Source organism: Octopus bimaculoides, chromosome 15 (assembly GCF_046866305.1).
Source record: "Octopus bimaculoides isolate indiv1 chromosome 15, ASM4686630v1, whole genome shotgun sequence".
Taxonomy (NCBI): domain Eukaryota; kingdom Metazoa; phylum Mollusca; class Cephalopoda; order Octopoda; family Octopodidae; genus Octopus; species Octopus bimaculoides.
This window is the reverse complement of record NC_142942.1, coordinates 31,426,386-31,439,715: the sequence shown is the minus strand read 5'-3', so window position 1 is coordinate 31,439,715 and position 13,330 is coordinate 31,426,386. Positions and strand designations below refer to the sequence as shown.

Below are 13,330 nucleotides of genomic sequence, written 5' to 3'. Positions count from 1 at the left end.
ATAGGTGAAATGAAAATGTTTACATGTGGGAGAATTAAAAGAATGAGGTTCATTACCAGTGGTTTGAAGTGCTTAGCATGTTAGTAGTTTAGGAGAATGAATATATATATATATATATATATATATATATATATATATATATATATATTGTATTTCGGGATGGTCATTTTTTTTGCGAAATAAACATGCACTATATATTTTTTCTTCACTCATTTATTACTGTTCTCACTTTATTATTTTAACTCGTGTCCATTGTCGCTGAAGAGATCACAGATGTGTGATGAAAAATTTCCAGGCAATGGACACGAGTTAAAATAATAAAATAAGAACAGCAATAAACGAGTGAAGAAAAAATATATAGTGTGTCTGCTTATTTGGCAAAAAAAAAAAAAAAAAATGACCATCCTGAAATACAACAATATCTGTTTCAACACATGATTTCACATCAGGAATCCTGCAAAATGAATTAATAAGCATAATATATATTATGTGTATCTCCCAGCCCTGTTAGAAATCAGAAATTTTGATGAAATGTATCAAAATTAGTCCATTATAAAAATAATGAAAATATAACTATTGCATGAATTTGGTGATAGAATATCATGATTGTTGGTGTACATTGTGAATAATTTTTACTTGTTGTCATGTCATCATCACCTTGCCCAGGTAGGTTGAATACAGTTTAGTTACATGTAGGTGTTTTCGTATATTTTGACAAGATATTGATTCCTGGATATCAGTTTCCTGTCTGAGCTGTAAATTGTAGTAGTTTCTGTAAATTGTTACCTGCAGAAACCCTCTAAGGAAAAAAAAAATTCAAGATATGCCTTCATCTCCTCATGTAACTTTTGTTACATGAGGAGCATTTTGTTTGTCTTTGCGTTTTGAGTTCAAATTCTGCCGAGGTTGACTTGGCCTTTCATGCTTTTGAGGTCAATGAAATAAGTACCAGTTCAGCACTGGGGTCAATGTAATCAACTCATTCCCTCCTCTGAACTTGCTGGCCTTGTGCTGATATTTGAACCATATAAAGCACTAACTAGATTGGTGGAATGTAACTCCCTGTTCTATCTTTTTCTGCACATTTTTCCAATCTTTAATGAATATTTTTGTTCAAATATTATCAATACTGATTGTTCATTGATTATAATAAATTTTTTTTTCCAGATTTCTATTGAATTGCCTGGAAGATTTGGATGATTCATTACGGAAATTAAATTCCCGTTTGTTTGTAATCCGTGGACAACCTGCTAATATGTTTCCTCAGCTATTTAAAGTAAGTTTATTTTGAAATCTAAATCGCCCATGTTGCCCATTTCAGGTAAAATTCCTAAATGATCTACACAAAATTTTAACAAACTGAAAGCCATGTAAAATTATTGCACCAATATTTTACCTGAAAATATAATATCTTAGACACTAAATGCTTGATATTTTTAAAGGAATAAAGAATACCTTTCCTTGTTAGTGATTTTACAAAAAATAAAGATCAAACATCTAAATGGGAAAGTAACATTACAAGTCACATTCTGTGATGATTTTGTATTTTTTCCTACTGTTAGGTGAAATGTAACTACGAAAAATAAACCACTTCTCCCTATCTTAAATTGTACCAAATCATCTGCAGAAGAACTAACTTCTGAGCAGCTAGTTTCAATATTTTATCTTTTTGATGGCCAAAGAAGTTGAAGTGAAATGGCTACAACTGGATTCAAAGCTTAGCTCTATGATCATATTGATTAAAGCATAACTTTTACACTGATATTTACTCTTGGCGAATAAATATTTTAGAATAAAGTAAATACTTAAATTATGAATTGTTCTGTTTTTTAAAATAGGTGCAACGTCTTTGTTTTAGAGAAAATAGGAAGTATTACGAGCTGTGTTTTTATTGAATTTTTGAAGAGCATTAACAGCCCGAGTAAAGTGAAATTGGGTTAGTCACAGCTTAGTTCTTGCTGTTCACCAATAAACTGTACTGTAAATTATTAATAGATAAAAAATACAAAACAGGAAAAAATATAAACAATAAGATTATAATCATATTTTTGCTATTTTTTCATCTTTATTCTGGTCAAAGTTTACTTATTGTCCTTTTTATCTGTTTCAAAGTTTATTGTATTACAGCAGACTTAAATCTCTTTTTGTTTCTTGGTTTTATGGCATTGTTTCATTCTGAAGCTTTTATGTGACAAGGATTAACACAACATAAGGGACCTTGACAATAAGGATGTTGAGTAACATTTGGCTTTTAGATTTAAAATCTTATGACTCTACATTCTGTATTGCCAATTAACTACATATGTTGAGAGTTGAAGTATAAATGGTAGTTCCTGATGAATCAAATTTTGCTATTTAGGTTCAATTCCAAGTGACAGCTATTTTGCTGATTTTACTAAATACTGTTTGAAATTACATAATTGTTACAACTGCTATTTCTTTATTTTTTAGTAGTTAGTGGAGCTGATCACCTTTCCAGAGATACTTCTAATGATACAAGATCAATTAATTGATTCTATATATTTTACTGAAGTGTAAATATTTAGAAAGGTCTTTAAGTATTGCAAACTTTGATAAATATTACAATAATTTTTTAAATTATTGAAATAACTGGATGATATATATTCTTTTGCAATCTAATCTATCATACGATAGTCTTGAACAGTGGTTCCTGAAGTGGAAAGATCCAGGGAGACATTGAAGAAAAGTGAGGTGATAAAGGGGTGGCCAAAAGGGGGCAGTGGATGTAAAAACAACAAAATAATTGGTTAATTAAGTTAAGTTTTATTTGTGAAATACTATTGTTTTGAATTTACTGCAGAAAATGCTCTGTGTTTGTGGTGATGAGTTAGGAGTAGGGGCACTGGGAATGTGACCTGAGTGCCAAGTGGGCAGCAGTCCAAAAAAGTTTAAGAACCATTGGTCTAGATTTTAAATATTCACAAATGATGATGGTAGATGATGGTAATGGTAGGGATAGGCAGATGATGGTAGATATCTTCTCTAAATCAAAATTGTTTGTGCATAAATCTGTTTGGACCTTTCCATCAGCCTTTGCTCTTGCTTAAAATAAAGTTAATAATGACTTCCAAATTAATGTCTAATTTTCAATTAAAAATAACAATATTAATAAAAGGAAAATTGCAGCTCTATTAGTAAAATGTGTGAGCGTGTGTACATATACATTGTGGAAGTTGTAAAGATAATTTGTGGACACCCTACATGTGGTTTGTGTGTGTGTGTGTGTCTGTGTGTGTGTGTGTGTGTGTGTGTGCATGAGCTTACTTTCTGAGCATCTTAGAGTGTATTTGTAAAATGGTGATGCTTGGAAAAACTTTGTATATGACAGGAAGATCAGTGAGAAAATGGTGAGGCCAGATATTACAGATGAGAGGGAGTTTGCTGTGCTGCAAACCCATCAAACACATAGGGGTATGGAATGACAGACATTGAAACAGTGTTGCTGTTGGTGGCAGGTGTGGTAATTATGCAGCCACCACCATAATCTCCATCATCTTGAGGGTGTTGATAGGCTATTGGAAAACTATCTGATTGATTAGTGATTTATATCCTGTTACCAACACTGCATTTTCCTGGAGCAAAAGCTTTAAAATTTTCAACAGGCTCAGTCCACCTATCTCAATGCGTATTATAGGTAAGAAAATCTCATTGCTATAAGCAGTAATGCAATTAATACTGAATTCAACAGCTTATGAACTGTATATTACTTTGAGAAGATATGATAAGTTGACTTGCCTAAGACATACATGAATATGTCATCAATGAAAGGCTTACTAAGAATAATCTACCATATCCATGACTTTAAATATTTTTCTTTCTGGTGTCTCCCTATAATTCTAGCAGTCATGGAAAAGGAGGGACAGTAAAATTCAGAGAATGAACCACTAGTGAGGATTTAGAGATTAGCAGTGTTTTGTTTTGTAAAGCAATCAGCTGGAGTGATATTTCAGAAATATGATTAGCTGCAGGCAGTGATTATATGTTTCTATTTTCTCTGGTGTGATTAGCTTATCTCTGTTGTGGATAAAAATAGAAACAACTCAAGCAACTGCATTGATGATTGGAGTCTGACATGTCAGCTTAATTAGTGGAGACTGACATTGAATCTGAACTGGAAGATGATGATGGTGGTGGATGCCAAATTTGTAAAATTGCTGACATGTATAAAAATTGAGAAATATAAAGAATAGGACAGCTTTATGTGAGATTGAAACTTAGATATAAATGCACTTTCAAAATGAACCCCGTGGAGATGTATTTTTCCTTCTTGCACATTTTACTTGTTCTTTGTTATTAGACTGCCAGAATTAGTATTTTATTCGAAAACAAACTATTGGACCTTGCATTTATTGATTTAATATAATTTACATCATGAAATCTATGATATGGTATGGAAAGGCAGTGAAAGAATAGTTCCCCTGCTCAAAAAGTTCAAATACCATTTGTATGGAATTTAAAGCTTATTTTTAATTATTACAATTGTGATCCGTTCACTCAAGATGGTGATGGGAATTGAGGTCAGCCAAAATTTGTGTGTGTACTTTATATATGTTAGAAGAGTGTATATAGATACTCTTGTTGAACTGAGTTTGTGACCTTGTTTTGATTCTGAGTTGTTAAAAATGCTAGATTAAGGTATTAGTTTAGGGGCTGTAGCTCAAAGTGCTTCAGGGATTATGTGAAAAGTTATTTTGAAAATATCACTGAGGGTCACAGCTGTACATGTGACCCAAAGTGCTCTTAGTACACAATACAAAACCCAATAAAGTGTATAATGCCAAAACACCCTGCAGATTGCAATAATAAATAAAATGAAATAGAATCTAAGAACTTATTCTTTCTGTGTTGCCCAGTACCCAAATGATTTACAGCCCGGTATTGGTCTGTAGCCCGATGTTTAGAAACCCCTGCCCCGCTAGTCCCTCGGTATGTATAGGTAGTCCAATGTCATCACAGTACCTCTAGCAAAGGGTCTTGTAGTACTTGTAGACCTGCATCACCATAGCATGTGTAGCCCAGGGATTATCAAAATCTTAAATTGGCTCTGGATGGTGCAGTTGTATTGTATGTCATTACTATCTTTGAGAACGCCATCAATCTTTCACATTTTTCAGGATTTGTAGTAATACCTGTTGGTATTTTCTTCTCTTTTCTTTTTAAGGAATGGAATATCAACACACTATCTTTTGAAGATGATCCTGAGCCATTTGGAAAAGACCGTGATAATGCCATCTGTACGTTAGCAAGAGAGGCTGGTGTTGAAGTGATCATTAGAACCTGCCACACATTATATGAATCTCAAAAGTTAGTACCATTCACATTTATTCATGTATTTTTTTTAGTCTTTCTTAAAATATGGACCCCAGTGTAATATGTTTCTGTGTGTGTGTATATAAATATAAACATATACATATTTATATACATTTGTTCTTTTTACATTTGTTTTCCCATGCTAACATGGTTTAGATTTATACATACTGTTGAAGCATTGTTTTGAAGCCCGATGGTCTTCCTGTTAATAGCCAATTCTTATCTGTTTTTCAAATAAGGGAGTTTTCATTCCACTTTGAAAGCCCTTTGAACTCCCTGATTTGTTGTCAGAGGAAAGTAAATAAACATCAGTGTTCATAGATCAGCTCATTGCAGAATTTAAGCAGTCATACATGCATGCACACACACACCCACCCACCCACACCCGTGGATGCTTTGTCTCCAGAATATGGAGATCTTATGATGTAAGTACTTGACAGTAGTTACTGCTAGCGATAATATTATTCTTTTCTATTTTTTATTAAATACAGTTGTCAAATACTTCTTTTAATGTAATGTTCACAGACAGCAGCTTTTAAACAACTCGATGAAACCATGTTATTTCTTTGTATCACTCTGATGAAAGATGTTTGGCAGAGGTATTGCAAATTTTCTTTGAAAGCTGATGAAATACAAGCTTCAATTTAAGACAAGTGGAGAAAAGCCATTCTATTGCAATTTACTTGCAGTTTATCTGGTTATCTCTCTTTTGTAAATTATGCAGGTCTTTCAGATGGCAGTTCATTTTGTCCTTAGTAATAAGTGTTTTCTGTTCTATAAAATATTTATTTCCTCACTTAAATTTGCACAATTTAAAGCAATATAAGGGATTGGATATATAGCACAAATGACTGAACTATTTCATTTTTTTGAAAATGATAGTGGGATTTGAAATATTTAACTGTTGTTTCTAGCAGGTTCGGTGACTATATTGAAGCTCCCTCTCTGTTGTTCAATCCAGCTCTGTTCAATTTAAGGAGACCTTGTGTTCAAAAGTCTCCTATGTTGAAAAATTAGTCCTCTTTACGTATCCCTCTGTTCAAATGTCACACCTTATTAAAAATGATCTGTTGAAAAATAACTCCTAATTAAGCACATCTCTGCAATCAAAGCTCAGTCCTAATTAATGAAACCTATGTTCAAAGATCTGGCCCTAATTAATCAGACCTATGTTGAAAGCCATTTTATTTAATTTAATTTTAAATTAATTTAACTTTGTTCTTTTGTTCTCTCTCAGGATCCTTGATTTAAATGGTGGTCGACCACCTTTAACATACAACAAATTTCAGAAAATTCTAGAAAATATGAAAATGCCACCAAAACCATTAGATATTATTACTGCCAGTGATTGGGGAAATTGTCAAACACCACTTTCCAGTGATCATGATGACAAATATGGAGTTCCAACATTAGAAGATCTTGGTTAGTTTTTATTTATAATTATCTTTCTTTCCCAGTTTCATAATATGTTTTAAATACATAGATTCATATGTTAAAATGATAAAAAAAATACTTTAAAGCTTGTTAGATTACTTTGATTTGATTTGAAGGATATCTACAATGAAGTCGATGTTGCTATCTTTTAGATGGATTATTCTTGGTTGCATTTAAAAAAAAATGTTATTCAACTTTCCCATAGAGGTTTAACACTTACTGAGCACTTTCTATGTATTTATGGAATGGAAACCAACTTTCTTCTGATATAAAGTTTTATATTTATTTCTTGTAGGGTTTGAGACAGAAGGCCTTGACTTGGCACATTTTCATGGTGGAGAATCAGAAGCATTAGCAAGACTAGACAGACATTTAGAACGCAAGGTAAGTCAACATATTTTACTTGTTTAGAATCATTATGTTAGTATTGTTGCTATAGGAATCGTTTTTTAGTGTTATTAATAGAATCATTAGTGTTGTTATTAGAATCATTACTACAGTATTATTACTAGAATCGTTACTATAAGATTATTATTAATAAAATCATTACTTTAATATTGTTATTGTGATAGAATAATTGCCATGGATGGTGATGCAATTGGCTCAAGTAGAAAAAAAATTTCTTTTTGAAATATTTGTATGACTTTAATGTGAAATTCTAAAGAACTAATTAACTTAACCAGTTGATCTAGCAAGCATGGCCTCATATCAGTGAGTGGGGCTGGTGCGCATTGATGCCATCAAAAAGTAGGCTTCGAAACGGCGTGCATTCTCTCCTGATGACCCCATGCACTTGCTGGCTGCTGGTATGTGGAGTTCTTGACTGGTAGCACTTGCATGTGTAAGTTGTTTACAATGGTTAATTGAAATGGTCGACACATTCCACACACCATGTCTGGAAGTAACTACCAAATGTTTTTGTGAGGAATGTAGCATGAATACATTCAAAGACTAGTTCTTCATCAATACCACTAAAATGTGTATCCAGATTTATCTTGTGTAAACTATATCATAGTTTTTGTGAGTAAATACATTAGATTGGCTTTCTTGTCAATTCTTTCAGGTAAATATTGAAACCTTAGCCAAAAGCAAACGATGCACATGCACAAAATTAAAAATATAAATGGTAACAATTTACTCATTACACCCTATATATATATATATATATATATATATATATATATATATTTGATGTTTTATGAGTACAGTCATATTTAATGATATATTATTTAAAATTCTCTTAATGATGATATTTTAGGGTTAATATTTAATTTTTATTTGTTAATTTTATGTTTTCCTTTTACAGGCATGGGTTGCCAGTTTTGAAAAACCCAAAATGACACCTCAATCTATGTTTCCCAGTCACACAGCTTTAAGTCCTTATTTACGATTTAGTTGTCTATCTCCGCGGTTATTTTATTGGAAACTCACAGAACTCTACAGAAAAGTGAGTTGTTTTTTTTTATTGAGTTCTTTTGCTGCACTGATTTGTAAGTAATTCTGCAGAAAACAGATGGTTATATACATAATATATCAAATACCATTTGTGCGTGCATGCAGACACACACACACACACACACACACACACACACACACACACACACACACACACACACACACATACACACACACACAGTGAACTTACTGTATGCAATGCTTATGTGTATTACAACACAGAAAAAGTAGCCAAATGTGCATGAACAGTACATAGAATAATGCACAGAAAGTGAGTCATTTAAGGAAAAAGAAAAAAAAAAAGCAGGGGACATCAGGTGTACTGTTGGTGAATTTCGGTAAGTGTGGAAGTTTTGAAAGATGTAGTGTCTTGACAGCTTACAACTGATGTGGGTGGTTTATTCCATGTTTTTGCAATTCTGAGTGTAAAAAAATGTTTCTGAAAGTCATGGGTGCTGTGTTGTTTTTTGATTTTGTAAGCATATCCATGAATCTTAGACATATAGATTTCAAAAGGTCCCACAGTTGTTGTTGGAAAGATATTAACATAGAATATATGTACATGAATGTAAAAATTAACAAGTAATTTTTTGGGGGAAGAAGGACATGACTACTGTATGTATATCTTGCATGACTAATGTATGTATATTGTGACTAATATATGTATATCATGCAATGATTGTCCTGTTTAGAACATTTACAGTAGTTTCAGAGTCTCTTGAAAGTTGTTAGACATAGTATTCTGATCTGTTTCATGTGGAAATATGATGACCTGAATACATACTAAGTGTTTGTATGTATGTTGGATGTGAGATATTAAATTTTCTAGGAGTGTTATGGTGAAATTTAAATGAAATGTGATGAAGTTGAAATGTGTTCACATTTACCAATTAAAATGAATGTTTTTGTTATCATAATTTATATAATATTTGTTGATTATTCCTGTATTCTATTCTCAGATCAAAAAGAAAAATATACCACCTCTTTCACTTCATGGTCAACTTCTCTGGAGAGAATTCTTCTATACAGTTGCCTCAAACAATCCTAGATTTGATCAGATGCTGGGAAATCCAGTCTGTGTACAGATTCCTTGGGACACAAATCAAGAAGCATTAGCTAAATGGGCAGAGGTGAGGGTTTGTCAAACATTTTTTATATCGCATATATTGAAGTAGCTTATCCGTTTTGCATTTTACAGTTATTTATCAATGGTGTGATGGTAAATGTTGTCACAGTATGTGTTTCTGTATTACACCTGATGACTGGTGGTGGTGGTGGTGATCTTCTGATTAAAGTTTCCATTAATTTTTCAAATTGCTGACACGTTTTGCTGGTTGCAAATCTTGACAGTGATGGGGTGACATTTAAACTTAGAATACAGAGAGTAGGAAGAAATATTGCAAGATCTACTTGTATCCAACACTTTAACTGCTCTGTCATTTGATACCTATGCTACATCCATTACTGTCCCATAAATATAAACACACACACACACTTCAAACTACTTCTATTCATGAAGCAACTTCAATCATCATCATCATCATGTTTTTCATGATGGTTTAACTCAAAATTGGTATATAGGGAGTTGCACCAGGTTCCAGTCTGATTTGGCATGGTTTCTACAGTTGGATGCTCTTTGTAATGCCAACCACTCGAAGTATATATTCTGGGTCTGCTATATTACCACTATTTATCCACCAAAGATGGTAAATTTCTTTTATAATAATTCTGTTCTGATTCCAGTTACCATGACATCGGCTAGTGTGATATAATATTTATTTCTGAGTCTGTATTATTTAGATTTGAAAACAGATTCTGATAGGATTTTATCATGGTAACTGGTACCAGAACACACTTATTATAAGGGAGATTTACCATCTTTGGTGAATATATAGTGCTAATATAGCAGACTCAGAATATATACTTTTTATTTACATTCTCTCATTTGAAACTGAAGAATTCTAGTGAAATCTTATCTCTTTAAAATGTTTTAAAGATTATTATTGAAACTTTCTTTGTAAAATTTTGTTTAGAGTTTTATTGGTTTTAGAATCTGAATTGTTGGTTTAGACATGTTTAAAGAAGTAGGTGACATGTTTGGAATTAGTTTTATGGTGAAAGATTGTTGTTATTCTTTCAAATGCTTGAAATTATTTTATCCCCTTTCCAGTTTAAATCATTTTCATTTTATTTATAACATTTATTTACGATTTTCTACTAAATTATATTATTGGCAATTTTTTAATTTTAAAATTTAACCCTTTTTATATACCAACATGCCTGCGACTGCTGATTCTATGAAGCAGACTTGCTGTTTAAAGTGATCTAAATTCAATCTTTCATTAAAATTTCATGTTGATTTATGTTTCAAATACCAGCTTAATAGTGATAAGGTTATTTCAAAATTAATTGAAACAAAGACTGGGTATATCATCACTTTTCTTGAATTTTTACCAGGGTATGACGGGTTTTCCTTGGATTGATGCCATCATGAAACAGTTACGGAAAGAAGGCTGGATTCATCATTTAGCCCGACACTCGGTTGCTTGTTTCCTAACTCGCGGAGATCTTTGGTTATCATGGGAAGAAGGCATGAAAGTAAGAAACTGGTTTTCTATTTCTAAAGATATATTTATTTGTTAATTGTCTTAAATGTAATTGTTATAAAGTGGGTTCCTTCCACTGGGATGGTGTGTAATTTCTGTGGTACTGTAGTTGCTGTTTTACACTAGTAGCCACAATAGTTACTAGTCATCAGATACTGTTGTATCTCTTTGTATTACTATCTCCAGAATAGTAATACACGAACTTCTTTTTCTTACTATTGCTGATAACTCCACAAGACACCAACTAGAACTGTTTACTCCCTACTCTTCAACTCTTGACTCTCCCTTGACGACTGGCTACTAGTCTATTTATAATGGCTGTGTCCAGCCACTTTTTACTGGGAGGGATATACAGTTTCACTATACAACAGTAATATATATTGTATTTCTGTTAAATATAAGATTTTTATATTCTTGATTGTTTTATGTTACTAAGCACATTAATGTTTGTACTGTGCTGCTTTTGCTAGTAACATGTACCAAAGTTAAAGATTTAAATCGACTCCTGTGAAATGTGATTGGCAACAATGATTAACATGTTTCTGTCTTATCAGAGCATCAGTTGTCAGAATTAGGAAGCTACTGAAATGTATTGAAATAGCAGATTCAGTTGGCTTATGTTTGGTCAGTTACCTGCAAGTCATCAGTGAAGACAGCTGCTATGAGATATAGACAGCAGTTCTCACATATTTTTCAAATCTTGGTTTTCTTGAATAACCTAATCTTTAACTTTTGCTGTTACAAATGTTTATATATTTAAAATTTATTGTAATTTTTTTTTCTTGCCTGATCACTTTATTTTAGGTATTTGATGAACTGCTGCTTGATGCTGACTGGAGTGTCAATGCTGGAATGTGGATGTGGCTGTCATGTAGTTCTTTCTTTCAACAATTTTTTCATTGCTATTGTCCTGTTGGATTTGGCAAAAGAATAGATCCAAATGGTGATTTTATCAGGTAAATAATCAGAAAATTAAGATATTTCTCATAACTGAGTAATTGAATAAAAGATGGTATCATCCAGTGTAATAAACATTTCTAATATATGTAAGAGTGTGTGTGCGCACATGCATATACATACATATATATGTGTGTGTGTGTGTGTGTGTGTGTGTGTGTGTGTGTGTGTGTAAGAGCGTAGGCTCGAAACGTTAAAGACTTTTTCACTTCCCGAGCGTTATACTAAAACATCTGTTTGTTGTTTACACCACCTGTCTTCATCTTTTGTTTTTTTGTGAATTCTCCCTATATATATATATATATATATATATATATATATATATATATATACATACATACATACATACATGAGAGAGAGGGTGACTGTTCATATACTCAAAAATTTTTGGCTGGCTGACAAAATTGACTCCATTCTTATTTAACTAATTAGATATAGGAAACAAGTCTGGGAAGGCATACAAATGTTACTGGCTTCTACCCTTTTTATGTTGACAACTAAATGTATATAAAAAAAAGAGGTGTAGGAGTGGCTGTGTGGTAAGTAGCTTGCTTACCAACCACATGGTTCCGGGTTCAGTCCCACTGCGTGGTACCTTGGGCAAGTGTGTTCTACTATAGCCACGGGCCGACCAAAGCCTTGTGAGTGGATTTGGTTCACGGAAACTGAAAAAAGCTTGTCGTATATATATCATCATCATCATCATCATCGTCGTTTAACGTCCGCCTTCCATGCTAGCATGGGTTGGACGATTTGACTGAGGACTGGTGAAACCGGTTGGCAACACCAGGCTCCAATCTAATTTGGCAGAGTTTCTACAGCTGGATGCCCTTCCTAACGCCAACCACTCAGAGAGTGTAGTGGGTGCTTTTACGTATATATATATTAATATGTTTGTGTGTCTGTGTTTGTCCACCAACATCGCTTGACAACCGATGCTGGTGTGTTTACATCTCTGTAACTTAGCGGTTCGGCTAGAATAAGTACTAGGCTTACAAAGAATAAGTCCTGGTGTCGATTTGATCGACTAAAGGCGGTGCTCTAGCATAGCCACAGTCAAATGACTGAAACAAGTAAAAGAGTAAAGAGTAGGTACTGGATGGTTGTGTGGATAAGAGTTCACTTCATAACTATGAAATTTCGAATTCTATCTCACATGACACTTTGGGCAATTGTCTTCTGTTGTAGTCTTAGACTCACCGATGTCTTCTGAGTGGAACTGGTAGACAAACTGTATGGAAGCTCATTGTGTATGTTTATGTACCTGTCTCACATGAAACCGTTTGAACAAAAGTAGTGATGTTTTGTTTACTGTCCCTGCGATCGAATCATTCTGCAGCTTTGCACTTCCAAAGACACATGGAATAAAAAAAATCCCTCACATGAAAATTAGGTAAAGGTTAATTGTTGGGATTGTCCAACCCATGCTATCACGGGAAAACATGTCATACAGATTGAACGAATGCGTACATTTGAGTACGAATATTATAAAATAGTTTAAGGGAGATAATTGTAGGAAAACTTAGGTTTGGAAATGTATTCCTGTT

At 33.1% G+C, this 13,330-nt stretch overlaps 1 protein-coding gene across 2 annotated transcripts in view; it reads left to right on the top strand.

Moving 5' to 3' along the window:
- The window catches only part of LOC106867638 (cryptochrome-1-like), a 34,238-nt gene that overhangs the window by 13,209 nt on the left and 7,699 nt on the right, over positions 1-13,330 (top strand). For both annotated transcript variants that reach the window (XM_089363652.1, XM_089363653.1), the window contains exons 2-9: positions 1,168-1,276; positions 5,183-5,325; positions 6,569-6,753; positions 7,061-7,149; positions 8,072-8,212; positions 9,180-9,350; positions 10,678-10,818; positions 11,631-11,782. In XM_089363652.1, coding sequence (XP_089219778.1) covers positions 1,168-1,276; positions 5,183-5,325; positions 6,569-6,753; positions 7,061-7,149; positions 8,072-8,212; positions 9,180-9,350; positions 10,678-10,818; positions 11,631-11,782 — 1,131 coding nt within the window. The remainder of the gene's footprint in view (positions 1-1,167; positions 1,277-5,182; positions 5,326-6,568; positions 6,754-7,060; positions 7,150-8,071; positions 8,213-9,179; positions 9,351-10,677; positions 10,819-11,630; positions 11,783-13,330) is intronic.